The 27,229-nt window shown below is 43.0% G+C and overlaps 1 protein-coding gene across 1 annotated transcript; it reads left to right on the top strand.

Moving 5' to 3' along the window:
• The first annotated feature begins 2,048 nt into the window (after positions 1-2,048).
• prtga (protogenin homolog a (Gallus gallus)) lies at positions 2,049-26,822 on the top strand. The gene is made up of 19 exons (XM_030095164.1): positions 2,049-2,115; positions 3,301-3,603; positions 12,156-12,300; positions 12,451-12,584; positions 12,777-13,073; positions 13,164-13,323; positions 13,698-13,945; positions 15,188-15,352; positions 16,440-16,745; positions 17,598-17,786; positions 23,131-23,226; positions 23,304-23,490; positions 23,958-24,085; positions 24,205-24,375; positions 25,387-25,563; positions 25,654-25,777; positions 25,878-26,019; positions 26,207-26,320; positions 26,433-26,822. The coding sequence occupies exons 1-19, from the start codon at positions 2,049-2,051 to the stop codon at positions 26,820-26,822; spliced, it is 3,543 nt and encodes a 1,180-aa protein (XP_029951024.1).
• The last annotated feature ends 407 nt before the right edge of the window (positions 26,823-27,229 follow it).

The following is a 27,229-nucleotide window of genomic DNA, read 5'->3' as shown; positions in this document are numbered from 1 at the left end:
GCATTGTATTTTATTTTATTTTTTTGCAGATTTACTATTTTTCAGTATCCATATTTATGGAATACTCACTGTTTCTAAAAAATCACTCATTTTTATATTTTTGTCAACTAAGAAAGAAGGTGTCCTCCCTACCCAGCATGAGGCCCACACCTGATTTAACAAAAACATCATCCAAAGAATAAATAATCAACCCAAACATGCATATAGGAGAAACTCTAAAGCACATTTAGACTTTCAGAGTATTGTACATCTTGTCACATTATTGGTTTCATATGTACACTCAAGGAAACAGTGTTCATTTTCTTGAGAAGGAGCAGGAGTGATCCACTTCATGCTGAGTGCAGCTCATTACATTAGATTTGTGTCTGTAGTTGTAGAGAGGACATCAAGTCTTTCAAATGAGACTTCTGTGGAGGCCACAGACAGAAAAGCAATAGATGAACTCTCCAAAGTCAAAAAGCTGCAGACCAGATCCAATAAACTAGTTCACAGAAATATCAAATCAGTGAAATTATATCTAAGGTATAAGTTCAAAGATAGGAACTTTAGGAATAATTATCACAGAACTTGATCCTTTCTCTCTTGTATTTATGTTATCATAAAGGGATCATTAGTGCAGAAAATCTGCTGACTCATATGGTAAAGCTGAAGAGTATTTGTTTAGTTACTGAAGCAGTTTGAACTTTTCACTCTCAAATCCTTGCATTTAAATGCGTTTATTTTGAGTGTTTTGCACTCAAAATATTAGTCACGTTACCCAAGTATAAGCCTCACTGATCATTGAAGCGTGCACTTTTTTCTGACCCCCTTTGTCCTTTTTTTGTTTTCCTTTGGACATCACAGCTGGGCAGCGGTCCGGCCACTGAATAATGGCTCACAGAGGGAAGAAGGGGGAGGACCTATAGGGGGGCAGGGAGTGTGATCTCCCCTCACAATAAGTGATGGACATCTGATCAATATCGGCACTGACACAGCAGCTGTCCTGCTCCTATCAATGCGGCCTCGTGATTGCAGGCCCAGTTTTAAAGGACAAACTCATTTCCATTACCGATATTTTTTTTTTTTTTTCTCAGTCTGTGGAAACCATTTGGCGTGCAGCTGGTCTATATTTCTGAGCGATCTGCTGTCATCAATATAACTGACTGGTATTGATAAGGAAAAAGTGAAAGGTTTCCTCTGGAGCGTGTGATGGAAATATGGATGCACCAGACACGTGGATAACTTGCCGATAGTGCTCTAAATGTAGTAAGCATTGATTATTAAAGAGGTATGAAACATTTTTGGGGCAATAAAGTGACAATGAAAGCATCTAAGCTCTACAGAGACGTCTGACCCTAAAATACCCACCAGAACCACCATGACCTGCTGCTGTTCTTATATTGTTGCACTGATCATCCAACTAAGCTGTTGTCGGTGCTGTACTCTGTGCAAAGCTGTATTTATTTCAGTTTTTTTTAACTTAGTTTATTCTAGTTATACTTTAACTTAGTTCATTCTATGTCATCGTATTTGAAATGTGTTTTATCTTAATGTTTATGTATTTTTGCTGTACACCGTGACCTGGGAAACTGGCTTTCCTTCTCATTATGTCACATGAGTCAGAGGTTTTCTCCAGTTACTCCAGGTCACGTCCTGTGGCCTTGGATTGGACGCAGCAGTATAAAAGATGGACAAATGGTCAAAATAGATGCATGAACCTCCATATCCGCATGCAAGTCCACCACGAAGTGTCATTAAACCTCTACAACTAAGTTGCCAGGTGTAGTGCTGCGTTCATATCTGCAGGTTTGTTAATGGTTGTGATGAGCACGAGTCCGTTCTGGGTGTCCCACAAACGCGTTTATGCACTGCGCCGGCAGATGGCGCTGTCCCACACTGTCCCAGGCTGACCAGAGGCGTGATTGATGGCCTGGATCCACCTCAGAGGAGGGAAACCTGCAGCCCTGCTCCAGTGGCCGGCGGTGCTGCGGTCCTGCGGTCAGTCCCAGCGCAGTTCTCATGGAGGCAGCAGCCAGCAGAAGAGCTGGCATGCACCACAGCTAGAGTCAATGGAGCCTGCCGAAAGGAAATTATATCAGCGTTTGCTGGTTTGTGCCGTTTTTCTTCCAATCTCAGGTAAGAGTCGCTTTGTTTGTTTGTTTGTTTGTTTGTTTGTTTTTTGCTTGTATTTCACGTGAGAGTAGACATCAGTGAGCTGCAGGTCTGAGGACTCCTAATCCCTAAGCTTCATGTAATGTTTAACAGATTCACTTCAAAGTTTATCCAGATATTTCTGAATGATTTAACAATATAAACAGTAAGAATCGTCTTTAAATCCTCTAAAACCTGATTAACCTGCTTTTACTTTTAAATGTTCTCGTTGACCAAGAATAAACATTTTTCAGTAGTATTTTCACCAGTCTCCTCTTCGTGGACCAAAATTCCTTAATGTCAAAACCAATGTGGTTTTGTTACTTTATACCATTCCTGAACAGCAATATAACAACATACTGTCAGAGCAGAGTTAAACTTTAATATCTAAACATGAAAGTGGCTCTGATTATTTCTTTACTGTCAGTCTGTGATTTTACAGTAGTAATCAGAACTGAGATTTCAAATCAGCATTGACAACCCAACCCCCCTCCCCCGCCAACAAAAAAAAACAAAAAAACTTCATAACAGAGTCATGAAGAAATGATTTCCTCCCGATGAAGTAAATCAGTGCTATTTAAAGGGATCCAGTGCAACAGAGCATGCTTTCAACCGCATCAGCAGCTGTCATAGATTTAATTAACCTTCAGTTTTACAGCTCAAATCAAAATTCATTGTGGGGACTGTGAATTAAATTTCACTGATTGTTATACATGTTTGAAGTATTTGGCCAGTGACCATGTAACAAGGTGTTTACAATGTCTGTTCCTATGTTTATACTGGAGAAAAGTGAAAGCATTATGTGGTTTAACAATAGAGTGTTTTTTATTTTTTATTTTACTTTTTGCTTTAAATGCCTGACCCAGGAGTTCTTCAACTTCAAATGGTGAAAGGCTTTGTATCCTTATATGAGTGGAGCAGATGCTCCAGTGTTACCCAGAGGTTGCTGAAACACCGTTTTCACAACTGTTAATACCTGCTATAAAGAAAATACCACATACAAAGTTATTCAATTGTTATAAATCATGTTACCTTTGGACTTTTAATGTGTTTGTACATCAGATTATTTGACTGGTCTTACTCCTCTGGCCTGATCTCCTGTAGACTCCCATCCTCTCTTCTCTTGTGCTTCTCTGACTTGTTTTGATCTTCCTCTCCCTTTACCTACAGGTGTTTTATGCTTTAGTGAGTTATTTTTCGTCAAGGAGCCCCATGATGTCACCGTCATGCGGAAAGAAGCCGTTATTTTGGACTGTCAGGCACGTGGAGAGGCACCCATTGATGTCAGATGGCTCAAGAATGAAGTGAAAGTCGTGGAGAACGAGCGGGTTTACCGGCTCTCCAACGGCTCCCTCTATATTGCAGAGGTGGAGAGCAGAAGAGGAGACAAATCAGATGAAGGGCTCTATCAGTGCCTGGCTCAGAACAAGTATGGAGCAATCCTGAGCCAAAAAGCCCGTCTTACAATCGCAAGTGAGTATCATGTTAATCATGTTAATCATGCTCAGGCACATTCTGATAGTTTGTGTTATGACTGACTGCTCAACTCCCCAAAAGTGTTTCTGCTGATTGTTGTTGTTGCTGCTCCATGTTGCAATCGGAGAAGCTTCAGAGGTTGCAGGACTGAGGACAAAGTCTTCAAAGTTAAAAATGATGCTGCTTGGACAGGGGGGAAATGTCCATTGGTGTGGTAATGAAGGAGCAGGAGATTTGAAAGGTTAGGAGCTGTCCAGGATACCGGCTCACCAACGCTAAAGAGCAGATGACCCCTATTCACTGGCTGGGGCTTTCATGTTATTGCACCCTGGTCGCTTGAGGAATTGTTCCTTTGGAATGCTTTCTCCCTCACTGCCATGCGAGCTGGCCTCGTATTTTAAGGAGGGGGAGGTATGGAAGCTGCAGGCAGGGTTACTCTTTTGGGACCTTATATCCCCCTCCTCCTACCTACAGGCGTGCATCTTGTTGTGGCACCATTGTGGTGTGCATGTTAGACATTTATCCCTGCCAGAAACGCCTTCCTATCTCCACTGAAACATGTGCTTTCCATGCAAAATGCTAACGATCAATTTTTAAACTGACTTTAAAAAGGCAAGTAAAGCTGTCAGTGTTGTGTCCTCTGTGATCCTTGTTTTTTGTGTAACTAGACGATCCAGCCGAAGACAACTGTTTCACTCTGAAGTGGTTTTCTTCTGAGAAGGAGAGAACTCATTGACTATCATTGCTTAATTCTTGAAAATTGGCTTCATAAAAAAGCTGGGTCATGCCTGTGAAGCCATTACACGGAGGGCAGCTACCTGTCACTTTTCCTATTTGATTTTTGAGTTGAATCGTTCTACATGAGCTTTTCTGATCCAGTGAACAAGCTCAGTCCCATGGCCGCTATTGCTGGTACCTAAAGACTGTCTGCAGTTTTATTAATTGAATGAGTAGTTTTCCTGCTTTATAGCTTGATGTTAAGAGGTGATAAAAGCTCCCAGTAAGCTTTACTAGTTTGTTTTAAAATGGCACTTAGAGCTGCTGGAAGGTCTATCTGGAAGCTCATAAAATTTTCACGTACCTGAGAAATGCTCATTTGAAGGGCAACAGGGATAGCAATGGGGGTTGCCACACACACACACACACACACACACACACACACACACACACACACACACACACACACACACACACACACAAATTGCTGTTTCCCAGTACTGTGGCTTTACCCTGAGTGTCTAAATGACCTCAACTTTATTGCAGGCCTCACCGGGTCAGTTGGGATTGCAGTCTTTGCACACAATTGTTTTCTGCCTCACTACTCTGGTGAAAGAGTGAAAAGCTTTTCACTCTGTTTTTGTCCACATTGCCTCCCATGCTCACACAAGAAAAGGGAATCTCTGGGGGCAATTGTTGGCCCCTGAAATCAGGGCACAGAACAGCTGGACCTGGTCATCACAGCAAGGGCTAATTACATAAACTGTAAAAGTTAAAGATTAGTGAGTCTAATGTTGGGTCTCAGGGTGCCAGCACGCAACGTACAGTGCAACCTGAGAGAATACATCGGTTGTGATTTGTGTTGGCATGGACATTGAAGTTATGAGTAAATCCAGTCTGAATAGTGTTGTTTCTTGAGACATTTTATATCTGGAGGCTTTGTCTTCTGTGGCCTAATTACCTACTTTCTCATGCTGGTTAGAGGTCCCTACTACTCCTCTTAGGTGTGACCTTCAGAAGCAGCGGACCTGCTGGTGGTTGTTGTTGTTGTTGTTGTTGTTGTTGTTGTTGTTGTTGTTGTTGTTGTTGTTGTGATGGATGTGGTGGTGATGAGAGGGCAACCTTAAACGTCGTGTGATAAAGCATATAGGTGAGAAGGGATTTGGCCTTATGAAAAGGAATGTGACACCTGAACCTCATCGTGTGACTTTTGTCAACAGAGTTTAGATTGATGGTGGTTTCTGCCTCCTGAGTTCTCCGTCCCTTTTGTCTTTTTTTTTTTTTTTTTTTTTTTTACAATCACAGGTACACTTTGCATAAAACTGAGGACATTGTCTTCTGTTTTTTACCTGTTTGAACAGGTGGTGACCATTACTGGACTTCCTACATTTAAATAAAAAAAAGGCACCGGAGTTATTCCATCAGCTGTATAGATGTGTCTCAGTTGGTAGAACGAGTCACCTTCTGGTCTGAAGGATAATGGTTTGATTCTTTATTTTATCCCTACTGGACCGAAATGGACCATGGATTTTCCACTCAACTGGTTTCACTTATGTTAATGAATGAAAACAACGCTGATTTCATTTAATATTTTCAAATGACTATAGTAGAAGAAAGCTGTTCTGGTTTCTGGTGCAGTTTTTTTTTTTTTTTTGCATTTTCAGAAGTATTCACTTTTTTTTTCAGATTGTCCTCTGCATATTTCAGTCTATAAAACCGATTTTTCTCATTTCTATGACTGGCATCCTGAAAATAGGGGTCGGTTGGCCACCGTGACTTGATGGCAACAAAATACTGAAACTCATCTTTACAAAGATATAAAGACCAACAAATTGCATTTATTGTTAGTGAAATTCATGGTGGCCAGTGCATCTGCATAATTAGACTGCAGTCAGGATGTCAGATACACCCACTGTCCAGTGAAACTAATTACATAACAGCACTGAAATGAGACGAGTGGTAATAGGGATCTTTTAATCTGTTTTTGAAACTGAGAGCAGAACCAGCCTGAATGAGGTGTTTGAAGGGGTTGCTTCAGTTAACTTGCAGAGATGTGTTCGAAGTCAGCCAGGTCAGGACCGCAGCATTAGTCTAGGTTGTGCAGGAATGCATCTGATTTGCACAGGCTTGGCACAATTAGAGGCTCTAATATGACGAGAGCAAACCTTACAGAGTGTGAACGGTGACGTGAATGATTGAAACGCCCTTAAGTGAGTCGACTCAAAGCCTGGAATCTTGTTTTTCTCCTCCGCTGGGTACGAAAGGTTACCATGGTTCCCCTGAACGGCAGGCCCGGAGGTCAAAGGTTTCTTTAAACTGCTCAATAGATGGAAGGCAGCAATACCTAGAATAGGACTTAAATCTTTCTTGCAGTCATAGCAGCTCAGGCAGTTTTATCAGTTATTTTTGATTAAAAGCCATCAGTGGTTTTGCTTCATGTTCACTGGCATCACTCCTTAGATTTCCTGCTGCATATTCGGTTATGTTTTGTTGACCAGCAGTCCTGAGTTTCCCTTGCGGTGGAAAATGATAACAGTGTTCCTAAGAACAAAGTATAGGTAATTACAGATTGACTTTTTTAAACCCTCTGCCCTGATAGAGAGGTTAAAGACAATGACGCCTCTGTCTGAGTGCAGGGGAGCTGTTGAGTGATTGGAAAACTTTGCAGTGGAGATAAGGGATTGGAGGAGTAGATGAATGCTCTTTCCAACCCTGCTCCCCCACCGCCTGTCCGGTACTTTGAGAGGTCACGCTGCTCATGGGAATAGCTCTTTGTTTAGCCAGGCCACTGGTCACTTGACTGTCCTGCAGCCTGTGTGGAGCAGCAGCACATCTGCCAGCCAGCTAGTGATTGATTTGGGTTTTTTTTTTTTTTTCAGCTTTGGCATTCTTTCTTCTTCTTGCTTTTCCCAGAACTGTTTTTCCCAAGGCCCTCTATTACTGCTCGGTGGGGTCACTGAATGCTGTGAAGCATTCAGCAATTCAACTATGATTTCAACAGTGATGCTTTTCAGTAGCACTGATGGATTTGATAGTAAAATAAGTGTTTAGGGGTGAAGCGTGTAGAACACCACAGTTTAGAAGCATCTAAGCTGTAAGAAGAGTGAGAGTTTTGAAGGTCGTTCAAGTGATTCAGTGAAAGCCCGGTGCTTCATGGGCCTCCTGATGGCCATCAATTCAGGATGCAGCCTGCAGGATCAGAAGAGGATGATCAATTTTAATGCTTCCCCTAAAGATTGGACCCTGGAGGGTGGGTTGGGTGAGGGATGGTTGTCGATAGGGGAGAAAACATCATTGTCATCCACATAACTTAACAACTGAACAGAAACTGCTTTCGTTATCCACAATGCTCAAAGCAGGTTGCGGTGAATACTCTCTCACTGAATGGTAATTACATCATTACTTGTTGTAATCTCACATTCTGCTCTTGGATGAGTGCTCCATAATATAATGTTGTGGATCCTATCAACAATGGATCTTAGAACAAATATCCTTCATCTCCATCTTTGTGTTACTACGTAGAAAGTTATGTAACATTTTATCGCATTATCACGCTAATATTATGACATGAAGTTGAAATTTTTAAAAGCAGCTTAGAGCAAATTACCATCACAAGGGATTGTGCCACTTTTTTTTTTTTTTGCAAGAAGTTCTGATTTGTTTCTAGAAATATTTTGTTATTGTGCAGCAGTGGTAGAAGTCTAGTCTTCCTGTCACTTATAGCCGGTAAGGCTCGTGCTCTGCTGTGTCCTGCTCTGGCTGAGAAACTGACCACTGCGGCCAGAGGACAGAGGCCTGAACTAATTCCTGGCATTTGTAAGGGAACCTTTGTTTGGGCCCGACCTGTCCTCTGACCTTTAGTTTGTTGAGCTGCTGACATCAGAAAGATCCATCTGCTGCAGGCTTCAGTGTTACAAATATAGATTCACGCCTCTGATTCAGGTTGGACCTATAGGATAAACTGTTCCAATAAACTAAGAAAAGCAAATAAACAGAAACCTTTTTTAGATTTTGAGCTACGCTGAACACTTAAGACACCTTTTGCTGCATTCCTCAGTCTACTTTTTTTATAAGTTTTTTTTCCTCTTGTCCTCTGTGTAACATGATAATAAGAGTATGAAGATTAAAAGCTAATTTAAAATTTATAATATTGCAATCTCTCATCTTGCAAGAGCCACACTTTGCGTGAATTTTTTTTTCTTGTTGTTCTTCTTGTTCTTAGAAACAGTGAAAAGTCACAGGTATGATGCCACAGATAAAGATGTCGTTTAGGAAACCTGATTTTAAAGCCCCACAGCCAGAAAGCGATCTAAATGATTTCTGCCCTGTTTGTCTGACAACAGTGGGCTGTTGCAGCTCTGGTTTGGGGTGGTCACACAGCGCTCGGGCTGAGCCGGGTGCTGGCCAGGATTTGTGGAGGTCAGAGGTGAAAGGTGAGAGGTGAGAGGTGAGACTGCTGGGAAGGGCAGATGGTCGGAACTGTTTCTTCAAGCTTTCGGGGAATAGGCCAAGGTATTTACCCCGTGTTTGAGTTAGGCGAGAGGCCAAAATGTCACCCTGAAGGTTTTATGTTGATATATTTTGCTGTTGTAAAACATTTGACACACATTATTCACTGTGAAAGTTGAAAAGTTATTTGCCCATTTTTCTTGGTCAAACATGGGTGATGAATGTAATTGGGTAAATCACAAAGCACTTGTTTTGTTGCTCTGTTCGTCTCCCCACACATGAGATGTCCCTGGGCAAACATCATAGCTCAAAGCAGAAAGTCAGATTCTTATTTTCAGCTTGAAGTCTCCTGGTCAGTGACAGACAAACCCGAGCATTTATAGATTTTCCACCTTGTCTCAGTAGTTTACCAATAATCAATGATCATCCCGCTGTTTGTCAATACAGAAACACATGGGTAAATTTAAAAAGAAAAGGCAGGCCGAGGAAAAGTGAAGCTCATCCCTTTATGCCCTGCAGTCATATCACTTCAACACATTAATGGCATTTTTGTAGGAGCTTCCCACACGGGAGGGGCAGGATCGGGTGGGTGTTTGCGTGTGTGTGTGTGTGTGTGTGTGTGTGTGTGTGTGTGTGTGTGTGGGAGGGGGGGGGGGGGGGGGGGGGGGGTTGAATGCCTCTCCCTGCCTCTGTCTTCACATCAAACACCCAGAGAGGAGCTGAGGGAGTAACAGCTCAAGACTAATTTGATTAAACGTGCCCATGGTGAGGAGAACTGATCCTAACAGCAGTTTGCCTCTTGTTCAACAAGAGTAGACAAATGGACCGTCTGAAAATGAAATCCATGCTTTTATTCTGAATCCAACTTTCTGTCAAATTTGACTTAACAGTTTCTGAACAGCTGCTTTTTCTGAAACTTAAAGAAATATATTTTGAATAAATGGTTTCAAGAAGGCTTTTGTGTAAACTTTTTCTCATTTATAATAACTTAGTTGTTCCTCGATTCCTGTCAAACTGAATTAAAGAAGAACCGCAAATGAATTTGGACATTTCTGTCTTTGGAATGAGATCCTTCGTTTGTTCTTGGTCAAAACGAGGGACTCTTTGCCAAAGCAGATGTCAGCTTGATTTGCAGACGAGTTGCTTATTAAATGTGTAAAAGTCATAATTCAAAGTCTGAGCTCTCCTGCTGTTTAGCACCACAACACCTGGCAGCTCCGCTCCCACACAGCCGTTCATCATTCTTCTCATACACACCACCGTGTGTTTATTGCAGTTCAGGGATTTCCTGTAGGCTTTTCTCGAAAGCTGAGTTTACCACAACATGATGGTGCTTTTTGGTCAAACCAAAAAAGATCGATATGTTATACTGCCATGTTTTATTTTTATTTTTTAATCTTTGATTTTATTTGTCAAAATTACAAGTAAAACAATGGTCTTTTTTCCTATTGATTTGTTGAGTTAAAAGTAGATTGTTTACCTTGTGTACCTGCTGGTGTGGATTACGTACAGCTTATAAAAACTGTGGAAGATCATTCATATTTTGGATGTTTTTTCAAAATGCTTATCACTTGTGACAGCAGTGGCTGCAGCTTGATTCCCTGTTTCCTGCTCCGCTGTGCTTCTTTGATGTTTCACTGCAACAGATGCAGCTTTGTGGTGTGTGTCACTCCAGTTAAAGAGCACTCACACTGCGTTTGTTGGTCCCTCACTTAGTGGTGGATTTTTCTCTACAGCGTGAAAATAAACCTACTGACATTAGAATGGGTTTTTGGTCAGCACAGATAATGTTGTCATTATACTGGGTTGTGAAATCAGTTCAGGCTCTGTTGACTAGATGGTTTTGGCTTGCCACTGATGATTTCATGTCTCTACCATAGTTAAAAGTTAGCCTGCTGCGAGTCTGACTGTTTTTCTATCATGAACAGCAGTTCAATTGATTTCTCTTAACAAATGACTGACCTCAGGCTTGTTTAGCTTTCAGAGCGGAGGGGGATGGGACCACGCTGGCTGACCTTAATGTCTTTCATTTTATGGCTCAAAAGAAACTACTGTCAAAGAGGACACTCACTGACAAAAAAAGGTTTAAACAACTGAAATCATTCTAAAATGCATGCAGTCCCGGTGTTGTATAAAAGGTCCTATTGTCGGCCGCGTTGGCTCTTATTTGCTGTCTGCTCAGCTGGTGGCTGACAACAGCTCAGTTTCAGGGAAACTCTATCCACCCAGGATGTAGCTGTTCCACTCCAGTCATCACCTTCCTGCAGCACTCAGCGTGTCTCCAGCTTTAGGTAATAGGTATCTCTGTTTTCTGACATCCACTGGATATGACTGAGATGGATGAATGTCTGAAACCCATTGCAGTGTTTGAATGGAAAACTAGAGAGTAGCTGTAAGAAACATATTGATCATTTGTTACACTTCTTATCGATGATGTAATAGTTCCTCATCGCTGTCTTCTTTTGTAATTGAATATTTAATTCTTTATGCTGACCTTGTGGCCTGTTGTAAAAGGTTTTACACACTTTATATAATTTGTTTGAACCCAGTGTGCTTCAGTTTTGTGTCCAAGCAAGGTTTGAGACCAGTCATGGAGTGAAATTTAACACTGTCTTTTACAACAAAGAACGACTGGTGGGGGGTTTCCTGTGAATTTATTTGAAAGGGCCTGCATGTCAGGGACAAAAACATGACGACTAACTTCGTTGTACAGAATAATGCTGCTTTAGAAACTTCCTAACTGGCCTACTTCTCTTCTTTTTGCCTTTTGGCCAAAATATAATCTTCATATGGGGCTGAGGCTGTGTGGTGATGCAGTGGTTAGGGTATTGTATTGCAGTGTATTGTATGTCTTTTTATCTTGTTCTGTACAGCACTATGTGATTTTATCTGTGAAAACCACTTTATAAATAAATCTTTCTTACTTATCATCCCTACGGTGGGACCTTATGTGTGGTGTTTACATGCTGTTTTTATGTGTGCAGTTATTTTCATGGATACACTTGTTTCACAATACCTCAGATATGCGAAAACATATGTTTGAAGCTAATATGAGAGTATGTGATTGTCTGTGTTTGCTCTGCGATGGGGTGGCGCCCTGTCCAGGGTGTAGAGTGCCTTTCCCCATAATCAGATGGGATCGACTCTAGCTCTCCACAACCAAGTGCTATTGAAACTAGATGGCTGGATCATATGAGGCTAAATGCATTTGTATGTGTGGCAACAAACCACTTATTACTCCATTTATTACTATTAGAATATCTTTTTTTGTTTGGTGAACCTCAAATGGCTTTGACACTTTCTTCTTTGTATTTCTACTGCAAGACACAATGAAAAGTGCTAAATTCATATTATATTCACATCTCACTCTGTTTTTGCTGCAGGTATCTCCTCTTTTGCACTCCAGCCGATGTCCATTGTGGTGACTGAAGGCTCAGTTGCCAGATTTTCATGTAAAATCAGCGCACATCCTCCTCCCATCATCACTTGGGAGTTCAATCGGTTAACATTACCCCTCACTACTGAAAGGTAGGCCTCCTGTTGATTCCACTCCATGGTATCGTTTACATATCTTTTTAAAGTATGTTACTTGATTATAATCAAATGTTTAGTATGTGAAAGCAATGTGTTATGAGTGATACATGTTGTATTGTACTGTTGTGTGCTTTGGACTTCCAGAATCACAGTCCTGCCCAGCGGTGTTCTTCAGATTTACGGTGTGCAGCGATCAGATGCCGGAAGTTACCGCTGCATCGCAACCAACATTGCCAGTCGCCGCCGGAGCACAGAAGCCACCCTCACTGTTACCCCAGGTGGGTCAACAAGCTCTCTCGTAGACAAGTTGTATATCAAATGATAGCTGTGCAAGTTTAATAACGTAGTGTTAAATCAGATCGATGTGAAGGCGAATGGTGAGTGGAGTGACTTAATTATTTGTGTGTCTTTAAAGCAGTGTGCTGGTCATTACGGTCGTTCACTAAGGCTGTTTTCCTGTGTCTCTGCAGCTCCCAGCCCCCGACTTCCCCAAAGACCCCAAATCATCGTCGGGCCACAGAACATCTCAGTGCCGCTGCACCAGAGCGCCATCCTGGAGTGCATGGCCACAGGCAACCCTCGACCCATCATCTCCTGGAGTCGAGCCGACAGCAAGTCTATTGACGTCTACAACACCAAAGTGTTAGGAAATGGCAACCTCATCATCACAGACATCAAGCCCCAGCATGGAGGAGTGTATATGTGCAGAGCCACGACTCCCGGCACGCGAAACTACACCGTTACTTCAGCCAACGTCACTGTGCTCGGTAAGGACTCCATACAGCAGTTTAGATCTGGATGTCTTGAGTTTGTTTGTTTTTTTCAGTTATTCAAGTGCCACTCTCCTTCCTCTAAAGCCCCTCCCTCCTTGATGGAGTGGCCGGAGAGCCTGACCCGCCCTCGTGCTGGCACGGCCCGCTTCGTGTGCCACGCCGAAGGGTTTCCAACGCCTCACATCACTTGGCTCAAGAACGGAGAGAAAGTTCACTCCAATGGTCGGATCAAGATGTACAGCAGGTACATTTCTTCCAGACAAATTCACTTGATCCCATAAATGTCTTAACGGGACCTTCATTACACATTAATGCATTCGTATTCACAGACGTTGTAAAGTCATATCCTTTAACCACGAGACGCTTGCTTAATGTTGGCTGTTGGCCAATTTAAAACTATTTGAATAAATAAATCAATACACTTCCTACAGTAGAAAGGAAACTGAATAATTTACAGCTGTGTAAATGGGATTTTAGTTGGTTTACCTATAATTTGCTCCTGCTCCTTATTCAACTGTCAGTGCTTGTTAAGGTAATTATAGAAGGGAAGCCGAGCTTCAGGAAGAAGCTGTCTGGGTCTATAATCTGTATCTGCGTGTGTGTGTTTGTGTTTTCTAGCAAACTGGTCATCAACCAGATCATCCCTGAGGATGACGCCATCTATCAGTGCCAGGCAGAGAATGAGCAGGGATCCGTGCTCTCCATGGCGAGGCTGATTGTGGTCATGTCTGAGGACCGACCGAGCGCGCCCAGGAACATCCGAGCGGACACGGTGTCCAGCTCCGCCATTCTACTGGCCTGGGAGAGGCCTCTGTACAACTCCGATAAAGTTATTGCTTACTCCGTGCACTACATGAAGGCTGAGGGTGAGTGATGTGCAAACAAACACTACGTACATGTGAGAAACGAAATTTCTTTATAATTTTTTTCCCCATTTGAGCAGGGGTCACTTAAAGAGGCTGTTAATGCATTTATACTATTTGTGTTTATTGTATTTGAGAAGTGAAGGAAGCTGGACAGGAACCCTTCAAAATGTTTTTTTTTTTTTTTTTCACACCAAGTGGAAGTGTCATGAGTACAGTCCCGTCTTTTATTGGCTGAAATGAAGAGAGGAAGACAATGCTGTCCACAAAAAGCACAAGAGTCGTAGTGTTGCGGCTGAAAAGCCTCAATGCCTTTCAGCTTTCCCTGGGAACTCTTGCTGTTGACAACAAGAGTCACAATTCATCATTTCAGGGAAATGCGCAGCCTGCACATTCAAGCACTGCGCTTAATTATAATGCCGCTGACTTCCACTGAGGGGGGGCGAAACGTTCGACATTTAACGAGCAAAAAGGGAAACACCTGCTGGACTTCATTGGAGGTCAAAAAAGGAAAGGAACGAACTCAAGAAGCTCTCAGTTTTGTTCGTGGGTAACTTGCGTCTGTCAAGGATTTTCTGCACTCGATACAGACTTTGTGACACAGTCTCCTCGTTCCCAGTCGGACAGAAGAGTTTCTTATTGACGCTGACAGAGTACCACACGGTACGCTCTGCACCTGAGGTTGCTGACAGGGTGGCTTGGCACCAAATCGAGGCTCGTCTGAAAGGAGGAACTAATTAGTCAGTGTGATGGAGTGTCCAAAAGTGTGCATTCTGTGAAGTGTGAATTGGACACGAAGACAAGCTTTGTTAAAGTCTTCAGAGAGGCTGAATGAGGCATTCAGAGTTTGGAGAAAGGTTTTTTTGTTTCCTCTGAAGTACCTTGTTTACAAGGTCAGAAATCAGGCTGGATAATTAATTCGGTACACATATATCTTGTGGAAAGCTTCACTAAACTCAAATTAAAGGGGTACTTGGAAAAAGCTATGGCAACAAGCTATTTGGCCTTAAATAGCAATAAATCTCTACATTTTACAATGCACTGTTAATAAAAGTGGTTAAAAAAGTATTTTGAGATTGTTTTCATGGCAACTACAAATTCATGACACCTTTTTGTTTTTTCATTTTTTGTGAACCAGAAAATGGAGGAGTTTTCAATAACCTGCCTTCAGCTTTTATATGTTACATGACCCTCCTCCAAGGAGATCTTATTCTGTCTTAATTCGTCTTGTTTTCATTTCCCCAGGATTGAACAATGAGGAATATCAAGTCGTTATTGGAAACGATACAACTCGCTATATTATCGATGATCTGGAGCCAGCTCACAACTACACCTTCTACGTGGTGGCCTACATGCCCATGGGAGCCAGTCGCATGTCAGACAACGTGTTCCAGCACACGCTCGAGGATGGTGAGGCCTGCACCCTGCAAAAATAGGATTTGTCAAAATAAACGTTGAAACATGTTCAGAATGAATACTTCATGAGAAACAGATGAAATATTGAATAGAACAGTTCCAAAGAGTTTTGTAATTAGATTTTTCACAGCAATGCACACAAGATCAAGATGTGAGACTGTGATTTGTGTCTGTTTGCGTTCAAGTAGGTTATGTGAAACATCTATGTGCAAATTATTTTCATATTGCATGACTGGCCCAAAATCTGGTACAACTCCTCAAAAGATGATGGAAGAATAATTCTTAAACTTCTTATTGATATAGTTACCAGAGAGGAATTCCTCTTATGGCTATTCCAGCCAATAAAAATGAAAGTAATTTAATAATTTTTAAAAATTATGGGCGCCACAGTGTTGCAGTATTTAGCAAAGTTTTTTTCCCCCAACAAAAGCACCCGGCTTTGACCGGTCTGTGTGGAGCTTGCATGTTTACCACGTGCCTGTGCAGGTTTTCTATTGATGCATCTTCCCACAATCCATAGACAGACTATTAGCGTAATTAGCTGCTCTATTTAGCCAGTGTGCAGGAAGGTGCATGTGTGTAATTGTGCGTCCTGTGGTGGACTGGTGACCTGTCCATGATGCATCCTGCCTTCTGCGTAATGTCAGCTGGCACTTACTCCAGTTCCCGCTTTATAACACAGTTATAAGAAAAGAAAAAGGAAGAAAACTCTTTGAAAAGTGAATGTTTAGCATAACATTAGCCCTGTTTGATTATTGTAAATGCCAATTATTTGGCAAAATCCAAGATTACTGTCAGTAAATTCTGGTGGCCCTGAACATCAGTAGTAGTCTCTATTTGGTTTGATTTGACTTTTACAGTTTTGCAGTCAGCCATTTTTCTTTAATTTTGCTATTTTGAGTGAACAACATTTTTTCTGCTCAGTCCTGAAATACTTTTCTGATCTGATATGAACAAACATCTGTCCAAATGATTTAAGCTGTAAAGCTGATTTTAGTTTGGGAATCTGTCTGTCATTAGAGATTAGTGCATGCTGAGGTACTTCGATCACAGTTAACGCTCCTCTCTTGTCGGCCCACAGTTCCCCTCCGTGCCCCAGAGCTCAGCCTCACCAGCCGCAGCCCCACAGACATCCAGGTGTCCTGGCAGCCGCTTCCCGACAAGCTGAGCCGCGGCCAGATCTCCGGCTACCGCTTGTCTTATCGCACCACCTCGGATAGCGCCGCCTCACAGATAGAACTGCCCGGAGGAAAGACCCAGCATCTCCTGGAAAACCTTCAGCCTGACACCATCTATCTTTTGCGTATTGCTGCTGCGACCGCCGTTGGCTGGGGGGAGCAGTCCGCCTGGACATCTCACCGCACACCAAAAGCATCCAGTGCACGAGGTGAAGCATTTTATGGAATAATACTCTCAATAAAATAAAATGATAACATGAAAGAGCATGAAGATGAACTACAAAAAATGTGCAAAGTTTGAAGAGTGCTTGCTCTTTAGATGGTTGACCTGAAAAGATGAAATATGACTGGCCTCTTGGGTTCAGTTGGCACCATGTGACAGAGCGAGCAATAGAGAAGCGCTTGCTCAAATAATCTTGTTAAGGCATTGCGTTTGTTACTCCGTGACCTTTGCCCTGCACTGTCAGTAACATTGGAAGGGCTTCAGTCATGGGTCATAAAGGGAGCGACTCAGGCCTCCGGGTGGGAAAGAGTATATGGCTGTGTGGAGCTACATCTGAAGCTCTCAGCGTGGAGGAGGGGAGCTTTCATTTTTTTTCTCCGACAGTCTCTATTGCCCTCAATCCGAATCATAAACTCACACGAGGACCTTTAATTGACAAACTTCGTTCCCCTCATGCCTAAAATGAAAATGTGTGAAAAGGCTCCCGAGACTACCGGTGTGCTTCGTCTCTGATCTGCACTGAGTGTGAAACAGCTGGTGAGGTAGTTTCACTTTTCAAAGTAAACCTGCTCAGGAAGCTCCCACGTCTTTCATGTAAACACTGGAAACCAGAGAGTGGACAGCTCTCAGTTCTCTAAGAACAAATCCCCATTTTGAGAAAAACTTGAATGACAAGTTTTACATTAAGACCAGTGAGGTCTTTCTTAGTTTGATATATACAGACAATGAATATTAAGAAATTGACAAACCTGTCAACGGTGATTTCAGTGTTATTGTAAGCCATTTAGCAATACCGGTTTCAATATGAAAATATTTTTCATTGTCATTTTCCCTGCAGTTCCTCTGGCCCCTGAACTGTACTTGGAGCCTTCGAACTGCACCACCATTTCAGCGCGATGGATCTTGTCACCGAAAAATTCGGCTGGCGTGCAAGGCTTCAGACTCTTCTACCATGAGGAGAGCCAGCCTGAGAGCAACCCGCTGCAGCTGCGTGCCGCTGACAATGCTCACACCATCGGGGGACTCGGTGAGTTCTGTCTGTGGAGACCTTGTGTCGCAATACCACCTGGTATTTGAGTCACACTGCTGTATTTTCTGTGCTTTATGTTCGCACCGCTGAATCGACATTTAGTGAAGTTCAGTTGCGTAAATGAGCTAGTTCAAACTAATTTCCCACAATTATTCTTAATAACTTTACTCATGTTTTAATGTGAACAATAACACACTGATACAAAAGATTGTATTCTGACTCAGGTTTCTGTAGTTTGGTGATAGTAAATTTGCTTGGATTGATAGTTTTCATGAATAGGATTGATCTATAAGCAGCTCCAGTATTCTTGACTTGTTAAGCTAGAAAAACACTGCATAAGAACATTACATGTTCACACAAAGAACAAAGACATTTTCAAACATTGTTCAAGTCAAACCACTGGTATTCACTGAAGTCATCCACATCCACAAAGTCTTAAAAGAAACAGTTTGTGTAGGAAAGACTTGGTTAAAAATTAGCATCCATTCACAACTTGAGTGAATAATTATCACATGTCTTGCAGAAGTCCAATAGGGGTGAAACAGAGCGCCACCACATCCCTCTTCCGTGACCTCTCAAAGCCTCTGAGCAACAGTTCTGTGTGACTTTCCTGCGGCTGCTGGCTGGCGTTTGAGCTGTATCACTGCTTCTCTGGCCTTTAGGTCAGATTCATTTTGGCCTTTTTTTGTGTTCTGCGAGAGGGTGAAGGGGGCTCCGGCCAGTGCAGCAGGACAACTGACCATCTGTGGCCGGTGGGGGTCAACCAGGTGGTCAGCAGCTGACTTGTAAATCAGGAAGCCATGCTTGAATGAGATGAAGGAGAAAGAAAGAAAGGGAGAAAGACGAGGTGGCTCTATAAATTACTGTAGGTGTTAACTCGAACTGCTGCAGGCATTGAGTTGGTTAGATATTTACTTCAATGAATAACTGTTAATGCTGCAGTGCAGCTGCAGTGAAGTCAGCTCGCCCTGCTGTTACTGAAACCGTTCACATTGTTAGGGATGAACCTCAGTTATACCACAAACCTCCTAAACTTACACATTTGATTATAAAGTTGTATCTGGAGTAATGTTGGCCAAGAAAATGTTTTCAAAAGTTTCCCTTTGTCTATTTCATCATGAGTTTTACTCCATTGGGGTTTTTTTTTCTTTCTTTATTGCGATTGTAATCGTGGTTAAAGTGTGTAGCCTTATTTTATTTGGAATAAAAGATATAAATAAGATAAAAGATTGAGGTCAATAGGAACCAAAAAGGATGATCTTTTTGTTCCTCTTGGTTAGGGGTGGGGGGCTGCAGGGCTGCTTTTAAAGAGAGGAAAGCTGTTTTGTGGAGCCTGATTTATCATGTGTTTTATGACTGCTCTGAGCAGTGTTGCTGGAGGAGCATTGACATCAAAGACACTCATTGTGTTTAGCTTCGAGAGCCACAAAGATAGTTTATTAGCCAAGACGTCAAGGAAATGCGGGCTCTGACCAACTGAGCTGCAGGCCAAACAATGAACACATCTTGTGGGCTTGCGATCTCGTAGCTCTGAGATTTCTTTCCCATAAATTATGTGTAGCGCTTGAATGAAGTAAGAGGTATAAAAGTTTTTGAACACCCTGTGTTGTGACACTTCCTGAAGAGAAAATATTGACTGGCAATGCCAAAACTTAAAATTATATGCCTACAGTCAACTAAATTTATTAACTTTATGCAAAAGTTATGTAGGAATTTATGTTTTAAAGGAAACTTTTAGAATCTAAGTCAAATTTGAAACGTATCCAAATGAAGAGGTACTCTACATGTAAATCTGTTTGATGAAGAAACCTGCTCTCACAAAAGCACAAATGGCAAAGAGTTGTAAACTCAGCATGCTCACACTGTAACATCAGTTATAAAGCAATTTGCATTATGTCCTCACATGAGCCTCCATAAACTGCTGGTCACACTAAGCCGAGTAATGCTAATGAAGCAAAGCATCGACGTAATGGACTGTGTTGGGTGAGGTTTTTCCAATCAATTTTAATTTCATTTTAAAAGGGAAATATTTAGCTTCTTTTATTTGAAAGGCAATAGTTCTTTACTGTGAGTATAAAATGAGCGTAGGTCATGATGATGGCACCAGTGAACGAAGAGGATCAACCAGAAGTAACTCCACGTGCTGCATTTATGCATTGTACCGTTTGAGTGATTGAACTAAGAATCACTCTGTTCTCTACTTAGAATTTATTGATGCTGACATCCCTTGGCTGCTTTAAGTAGCTTCCAGACCACAGACTATGAAATGCTGAATGTTGATTTTTCTCAGCCTTTGATCACTACAAATTAAATCTCCTTGTACTGTAAATGGCATTTCCTATAATCCACTTGGTGTCGTACACCACAGCCATCCTCTTTTTGCCAATAACATTGATCCCTGAACTGTCAGCTCTGGCAAAACTGGGTCCTGCTGATTCAGCTCCCTGGGCAGAGCGGCAGCACAACATGCTCTTAACAGGACGGCTGTTAAATTATCACTTATAACGATCCGGATGATTGAAGGCCCACCGTGAGAGACGGGAATGCGTCCGTGGCTCCGGTTGGGTAAAAATGGCACAGTGATGTGACCTTTCCTCGTGAGTGTATTCCTTCCTCTGCCCATGAAAAGAACATGTAGTCATAGCCGAAGCTTAAATGCCTCTCATAGCTGTTGGCACCAGACAGCACTGCATGCGCTGTAGATTTATCTGTGAAAACTGCAGATTGCTCTTGCAGTCGTAGGCCGTGTCGCTCTTCATCCACTTTTTCTATCAAGCGTGATTCAGAATGCGCGTGGCGTGAGAACAAGGCCCAAACGGCCGTCACCTTTAAAGGGGTATTTTGTGTTTAATCTGTTTGTCTGTCAGTGTGTGTCCGTGTGTTGATTTGTGGTAGGAGGGTCTGAAGAGAAGGAAGAGAGGGGCGGCTGGAGGGATGATAGATGCTGGTGTGAAGCTTCATGCAGGAGTTGACATTTACAGCCCCTGTTCAGGCCGGGCCCGCCACGGCCTGGGGGGCCTTTCTCAAAAGAACAAAACTTCAGGAGCCAATGGAAATGCTTTTTAGCTGGAAGAAGGAAAAAAAATAAGAGAGAAAATGAGGTGACCACAAATGGCTCAAATCTGCCCTTTAATACAGACAATAATTTATGGCTGCAAGGTCATCCCAGTGGCAGGGACGGAGAAAAGCCTTCACAAGAACGAGGTTCAAAACACAAAATGAAGTCACAGCAAGTCGTATTGCATCCATTTGTATTTTTTTTTTTTTTTTTAAACTTTGGTGTATAAGAACTGTCAACAATTTGGACGGATTGGAATTTTTGGTCTTTGCCGTGTCCTCTTATGAAACAAGTCACTGTTATACCTAAATATTTATCAACCAGAAACTATAAAAAAGTTTAAGCTGAAGCCAAAAATATCAGAAGTAGAAGGCCTCATGAGTCACTGCATAGTTTTTTTTTTCCAATTTGTGTTACCTAGTTCTCACATTGGAGTATTGTGGAGATTTTTCTGGATTGTTATGTAACAACTCTGCTTTTATCTGACTTTGTTGCTCTTTGTCGACGCGTCATCCTGTTGTTGTCGAGCGTGTCTGATGGTTGCACCGGGGAACAAACCTGTTTGCTGCGTTTCCTCTTATCGGGACACTGTGACACCCCTTATTAAAAGACCATTTCATTTGACTCGTGGTGTTTCCCCCGTTCCTCCGCTCACTTCCTCCGCTCTACCCTCCCCCTCCCCTCCTTTTGCAGGATTTAGCTTGCCCAGATTCCATGTCAAAGGTCGTGGCCCAGATGTCACATCCCCCCAACCCCTCTCGGAGCTCCTCTCTCACATAATTACGGCAGGCCCATTGTATAAGGGCCTGGGTAGAGGTGCATACTGCATGCCTGCTCCTGAGGTGGACACTGGGGTTTAACAAACTGCACAAAAACTCAGCAGAACAAGGTGGACATTGTGCCTAAATGTCGCTTCTCAAAGTAGCAGAGAGACAGACTCTGCTTCTTTTCATATAAATGAGCCTCCTGCTCCATCTTGACACAGTAAACATTTATCTCCGCCTTACAAAGTCCAACAACTCATAATAAGGCATCACCGTGCTCATAGCCGGGTCATCTTTTATCCTAAATGTCTCAGCTCAGAACTTTTCAGATGACAAATCCCCGAGTGGGGGAAAAAAAGTTCATTTCGTATTCCACACCCGTGACCTGAGATTCTTTTCAGAGTTTTATCTCGGCCTGACCTGCCGGCCCTGATGCGGCTCCAGAGAAACTCCTCAGGGCTGCACGGAGGTGCAAAACGCTCCACCCCTCCTCAACTCTGCTCAGCTCCATCAACACAATTTCACCTCCTGTGGTCTCCTTGTTCTCTCAAGCCACTGAAAACCTGAAAGCACAAAAGAGAAGTGTGTTTGTCCAGCAGGACACAGAGGACTGAGATAGCAGTAGCTGGATCAAGAATGATTTTGTCTTCTATCGGATGTTGTATTTCATATTCAGTCTACACATTTGTGAATGCGTTCCTTAAAACTAACCAATTCGCACAAATAATCGTATCTCAATAACAAAAACGGACAAAAGCACGTTCATTCAACCAGTCCTTTATGGCTCAAATTAAATGTAACACACTAACACATTAAATGTTTTCAGCAAAAAACTATTTTGTTCCTCAATACATTGTGTCAAGTTGTTGGAAAGAAACTGTTGGAAAATGTGTGCATCTCATTTGCATCTTTTATACAGAAATATCTGTAATGAATGCAACATTTAAATTGAAACTTGATTATTATTTCTTTTAGAGAGTAAAAGGGACATTTGGTCAGATGGCTATTGTTTTGCAGAGGGTCTTTGGGGTCACTGAACCCTGCAACTTCTGTTGACCATCAGCGCCTCCCTTCCCAGGGGAGGTCATCCCTAGATTCAGGTCGTGAGTCGAAGCGGCCACTGATCACTGACCAGCAGGCCTGACCGGGGCAGGGCAAAATAGGGGGTTTCTTATTTGCATCAAAAGAATCGGGGTGACAGGGTGATGGATCTGTCCTGCTGCCCCTTGTCCTGTGGAAACTGACCAAAGGACTCGCACCAACACGCATCTGTTCCCACCACACCACCAGCCCAAAGAAAACCCCACTGACCCCACACCCACACGGTCCAGCTTCCTTTCAGATAGCACCTCTGTTCCTCAATGGTTTAGGGTTAGCCGTACCCCTCCCCTAATGGCTGCAGGGATGGCAGTGTGATGTGACACAGTGCTGATGCCCCCAGATTTACTGAAAGCTGAGTATTAGTAAAAATCAGCCCCGGTAGGTGTTAACTCACTTTTCTCTTTGTTTTCTCCTGAAGATCCAAGAAAGAAGTACCACGTTAAGCTTCTGGCCTACAACGCTGTGGGAGACGGCTACCAGGCAGACCAGACCATCAGCACGCCTGGATGTGTCTGTGAGTCCCGCCGCGCTCCGGGGAGATAACCTGTTCTCAGTGCTTCCAGCGAGCTAATTCAGTCATCATTCACTCAGCTGTTCGAGATCGCCTCGTGCCGCCGCCGCCTCCTCCGCACAACGTGAACGCCAAGACCAACAGTTCAACCACAGTGTTTCTGCAGTGGGGCCGACCGGCCTTCACCTCCAGCCACGCCATTAACTACACCGTCCGCTGCAACCCGGTGGGCCTCCAGAACGCCTCCCTGGTGCTCTACCTGCAGACGTGAGTAGTAATAGTTTAACCACACGTTTCACACAAGACTGACCACCTGTAAATAGTGCAACACAGGAGACAAATGCTTAATTTTTTTCAGGCTGAAATGAGATCCATGAGAAAAACACTGATACCCACATCATGATCCTCATGATCACCTCCACCAAATCACCTCTTCCTCACTGTTTCTTTACAACTCTTCACATTCAAAATCTTCCTCCCACATACTGAGGAAAGTTTGCAGCTCCCTGGTATTTTCTCTGTAGTTTCACTGCCTTCACGGGCAGCAGAACTCCACATCGCCACCTGCTGGTCATTTATACAGGGCCAGTTCACCGAATTTGAACGGAGACAACTTGAGCGATCACATCAAAAATGCATGCAATGAAGTTACGGCTCTTTTGATCTGTACCACCTTCAAATCATGGTAAATGTGTATCCATGACCATTGTCTGTAATGTTTATTTTCTCCAAAGACATGAGCAGAACCTGCTGGTGCGAGATCTGGAGCCGAACACCAAGTATGAGTTTGCCATTAGGCTTCATATTGACCAGCTGTCCAGCCCATGGAGCCCTGTGGTCTATCAGAGCACTTTCCCTGAAGGTGAGCTGGACAACATTTTAGCAATCTCCATGTTATTTCTTATGTTTTTAACAAATGTATTGATTTCTATTGGTTTTCTCTGTTTGTTTGTTTTTTTCTCTCTGTCTCTCTCCTCCCAGCTCCCTCTCGACCACCTTCCAACGTCAAAGTGACCCTGATTGAAGAGGACACAGCGCTCGTTTCGTGGAAACTCCCAGATGAACCCAATGTAGCTGTGACACATTATACCATCCTGTATGCTGCTAAAAAGGCCTGGATAGCCGGTGAATGGCAAGTGCTGCAGAGAGAAGGTGCGGAACAGAGAGAACAGATGAAATGAATTCGATGAAAAGTCTTTTCAGGCATGCAGAAGATTGAGACAGATGAAAAACAAAGCTATCGTCAAGTCACAGTCAAACTGTTTATTGAAAAGCAGTAACTCATTTCATCCTCTAATCCACGTATCTGCCTACTGTGACCAGAGAATTGTCCGGGGTCGAGCGCACTGCTTTTGTCTCATTGATAAGAGACAAGTTTGTCCAACAAAGCGCTTCATTTACATGGTTATTGAATATTTTCACAGACTCAGATGTCATGTGTACATAACCATGGGCTGTTTCTGGTCCGTGAACCAGCAAAGGGTTTTTTTTCCAGATCATATGAGCATTTGAAAAAGACATAATCCCTCTGGTGCTGGCAGTGGAGTCAAAAGTGAAGCTGTTCCTTCATGCGTAGTACTCACTTCTCTTCTAGTCCCCTGTGAGACCCTGGTGATAAATAGACGAGGTGGTTCTTGTTAATCCACAGAGCTCCAGCGCCTCCCTGTCATCTAGTACCTCATATGTTCAGTATTTTGGAAAATGCATGTAGTTTATGATTTTTGCTTGCAGTGTCATATGGCTACCATACTTCAGCTTTTTGAAAGTATGATTATACAAAAAAATGCAAAAAGTAGTAAAGCAGACAAATGCATTTTATTTTATTCATCTGCATCCTTTAACATAAATAATGGAAAAAGGTAGAATTCACTTTGGGTTTTTTTGCTCTATACATAATGTGCTTATATGATCTGTGACATGTGGAAACACGTCAAAATAACCTGAGTCTGTTGATTGAAATGAGCACTCACTTTGATTAAACAATAATTTTGTTTTATTTAAAGGCCGTTTATTATATTCTTCATCATTCTAAGGACAGTCAAATCTCCAGATTAGTGAAAAGCAGATTATCAATTTGCTCATTTTCTGAAAGACGCCAGAGAACTGAATCTGAATTGCCTACTGTTCAGCTGCTTTAGTCACAGCAGAGTCCTGTCTCAACAGGGAGCATCACCATGACACTGCTGGAAAACCTGAAGCCAGGACAGATCTACTTAGTGAAAGTTTCCGCATCTAACGACATGGGTGACGGGCCGTTCTCTCACACGGTGGAGCTGATGGTCCGAGCAGATCTCTCCACCAATGATGTCCAGCTCTCCAGAGGCTCCACGCACTCAACAGGTCAGAGGGAGGAAGGTCACGTTAAGGTCAAGTTCCTGATCAAAACATCCCATGATGATCTGACGGTGTCTTTCCACCAATCTGCCGCAGCCTTCTCTGAGGGTTTCTACCATCTGGACCAGAAGTCCATGACCGGTATCAGCGTGGGAGTCTCCATCGCTCTCATCTGCATCATCATCTGTGCTTTCATTATTATCTGCAGAGGCAAAAACAGGTACTGATTCTGTATGGGTACAGCAGCGCTTACTGCCCTCCAAGATTCCAGGTCCCTCGACCATCGTGGCTCACATGGTGTCACAACTCTTTCCCTCCAGAAAACTGTCAGCGGCTAAAACGTTCCGAGAGAGGGTCGGGGCATCTGCTGAGGCCGGGGGGCAATCAGGCTCTGAGAGACAGGCAGAGAGTGCTGATGTGACCGTGCCCATGATAAACCAAGGCCATTATCTCGATGCCAAGGTATGTGTACCATGATGACACCGAAGAAAAAAAGTACAGGAAAATATCCATCAGTCGTAGCCATTAAGGAAATTTGTATATTGCCAAGCATTGTGCAGACATTGAACTTAAACTGATGATGAAATAGTAGTTCTTTTTTTTAGTTCTTACGATAAACCTCTTCAATAAAGAACTGTTTTTCTTATAGGGTGGAACAAGTCTTTTGATCAATTCTCTCGGCCCTGTTCAGCCCAACACTGAGAAGAAAAACAAATGGCGTTTCTTCAACCGTAACAGGAAGAAAGATGGTAAAACAGCACAGGTGAGATTAAATAATACCTTTTTTCTTTACTTTAGCTAATGAGATGAGTTCAGCTACAAATGTTTCTTCAGCAAAACAAATTAAGCGGACAATCGTTTTCTCTGCATTGCAGAACGTCAGACATGGAGCCGTCTCCTACCAGGCGGGCACCACGGTGTTGACGTACGAGGACGAGATGTCTGCCAGTCCCAGCCAGCCCACCGGCATGCAGGCTCTGTTCGGGCCACCCGCCGACGCCGAGGGGTCCTCAAACAGCGAGGGCAGCCACGCCACGGGCGACTCGGGCCGCTATTCCCACGACGAGACCGAGCTGACCAACCTGTCGTCCGGTCACAGCAGCCGCCCCTCGTCTCTGACCGGGGAAGACAGCGCTGACTCCGAGTGCTGCGGCTCTGCCGAGGAGACGAGTCTGACCGGCGTGAAGAAGACGGGGTCAGTCGATGCCGACTGCTGTCGTCACCACGACCAGAGCAGCTCTCAGGCTGCACTGTCTGTCATGTAGGCATATCTGTCATTTTGAGTGTGTGTATGTGTGTGTGTGTGTTTGAAGACAGCAGTACACTTACTGAAAAACATGATTTTACTCAAACAAAAATCCAACAAAGAACACCACCAGGAACCAAACAGGAATGATTTTAATTAGCAGGATGAGTTAGAAAAGAAGCTAACGCCCTATGGCGTTACAGAACATGCTCGTTCAAAAATACTGGAAACTATGGAAAATCCACCAGACAGCTCAGATCTTATATGTTTTACCTGCGCAAACACCCCAGTGGTCAATTTATATGGTGTCTTGTGCTGACAACATTTTAGACACGGCACAAGAAAGAGGATCACATGTTTATTTTTTGGACATACTAAAGACATGTAGCATGCTTTAGCCAGTCCGATATCCTCTGCAAAATGGAT

This window comes from Salarias fasciatus, chromosome 1 (genome assembly GCF_902148845.1).
Source record: "Salarias fasciatus chromosome 1, fSalaFa1.1, whole genome shotgun sequence".
In the NCBI taxonomy this organism is placed as follows: domain Eukaryota; kingdom Metazoa; phylum Chordata; class Actinopteri; order Blenniiformes; family Blenniidae; genus Salarias; species Salarias fasciatus.
The sequence above is the reverse complement of the archived record's forward strand: the minus strand, read 5'-3'. Positions and strand labels throughout refer to the sequence as shown.

Coding starts and splice junctions, on each gene's coding strand:
- prtga (XM_030095164.1), top strand. CDS start 2,049: ATGGAGCCTGCCGAAAGGAAATTATATCAGCGTTTGCTGGTTTGTGCC. Junction 24,376..25,386: donor GCAAGTGCTGCAGAGAGAAG/GTGCGGAACAGA, acceptor CTGTCTCAACAG/GGAGCATCACCATGACACTG. Junction 25,564..25,653: donor AGGCTCCACGCACTCAACAG/GTCAGAGGGAGG, acceptor AATCTGCCGCAG/CCTTCTCTGAGGGTTTCTAC.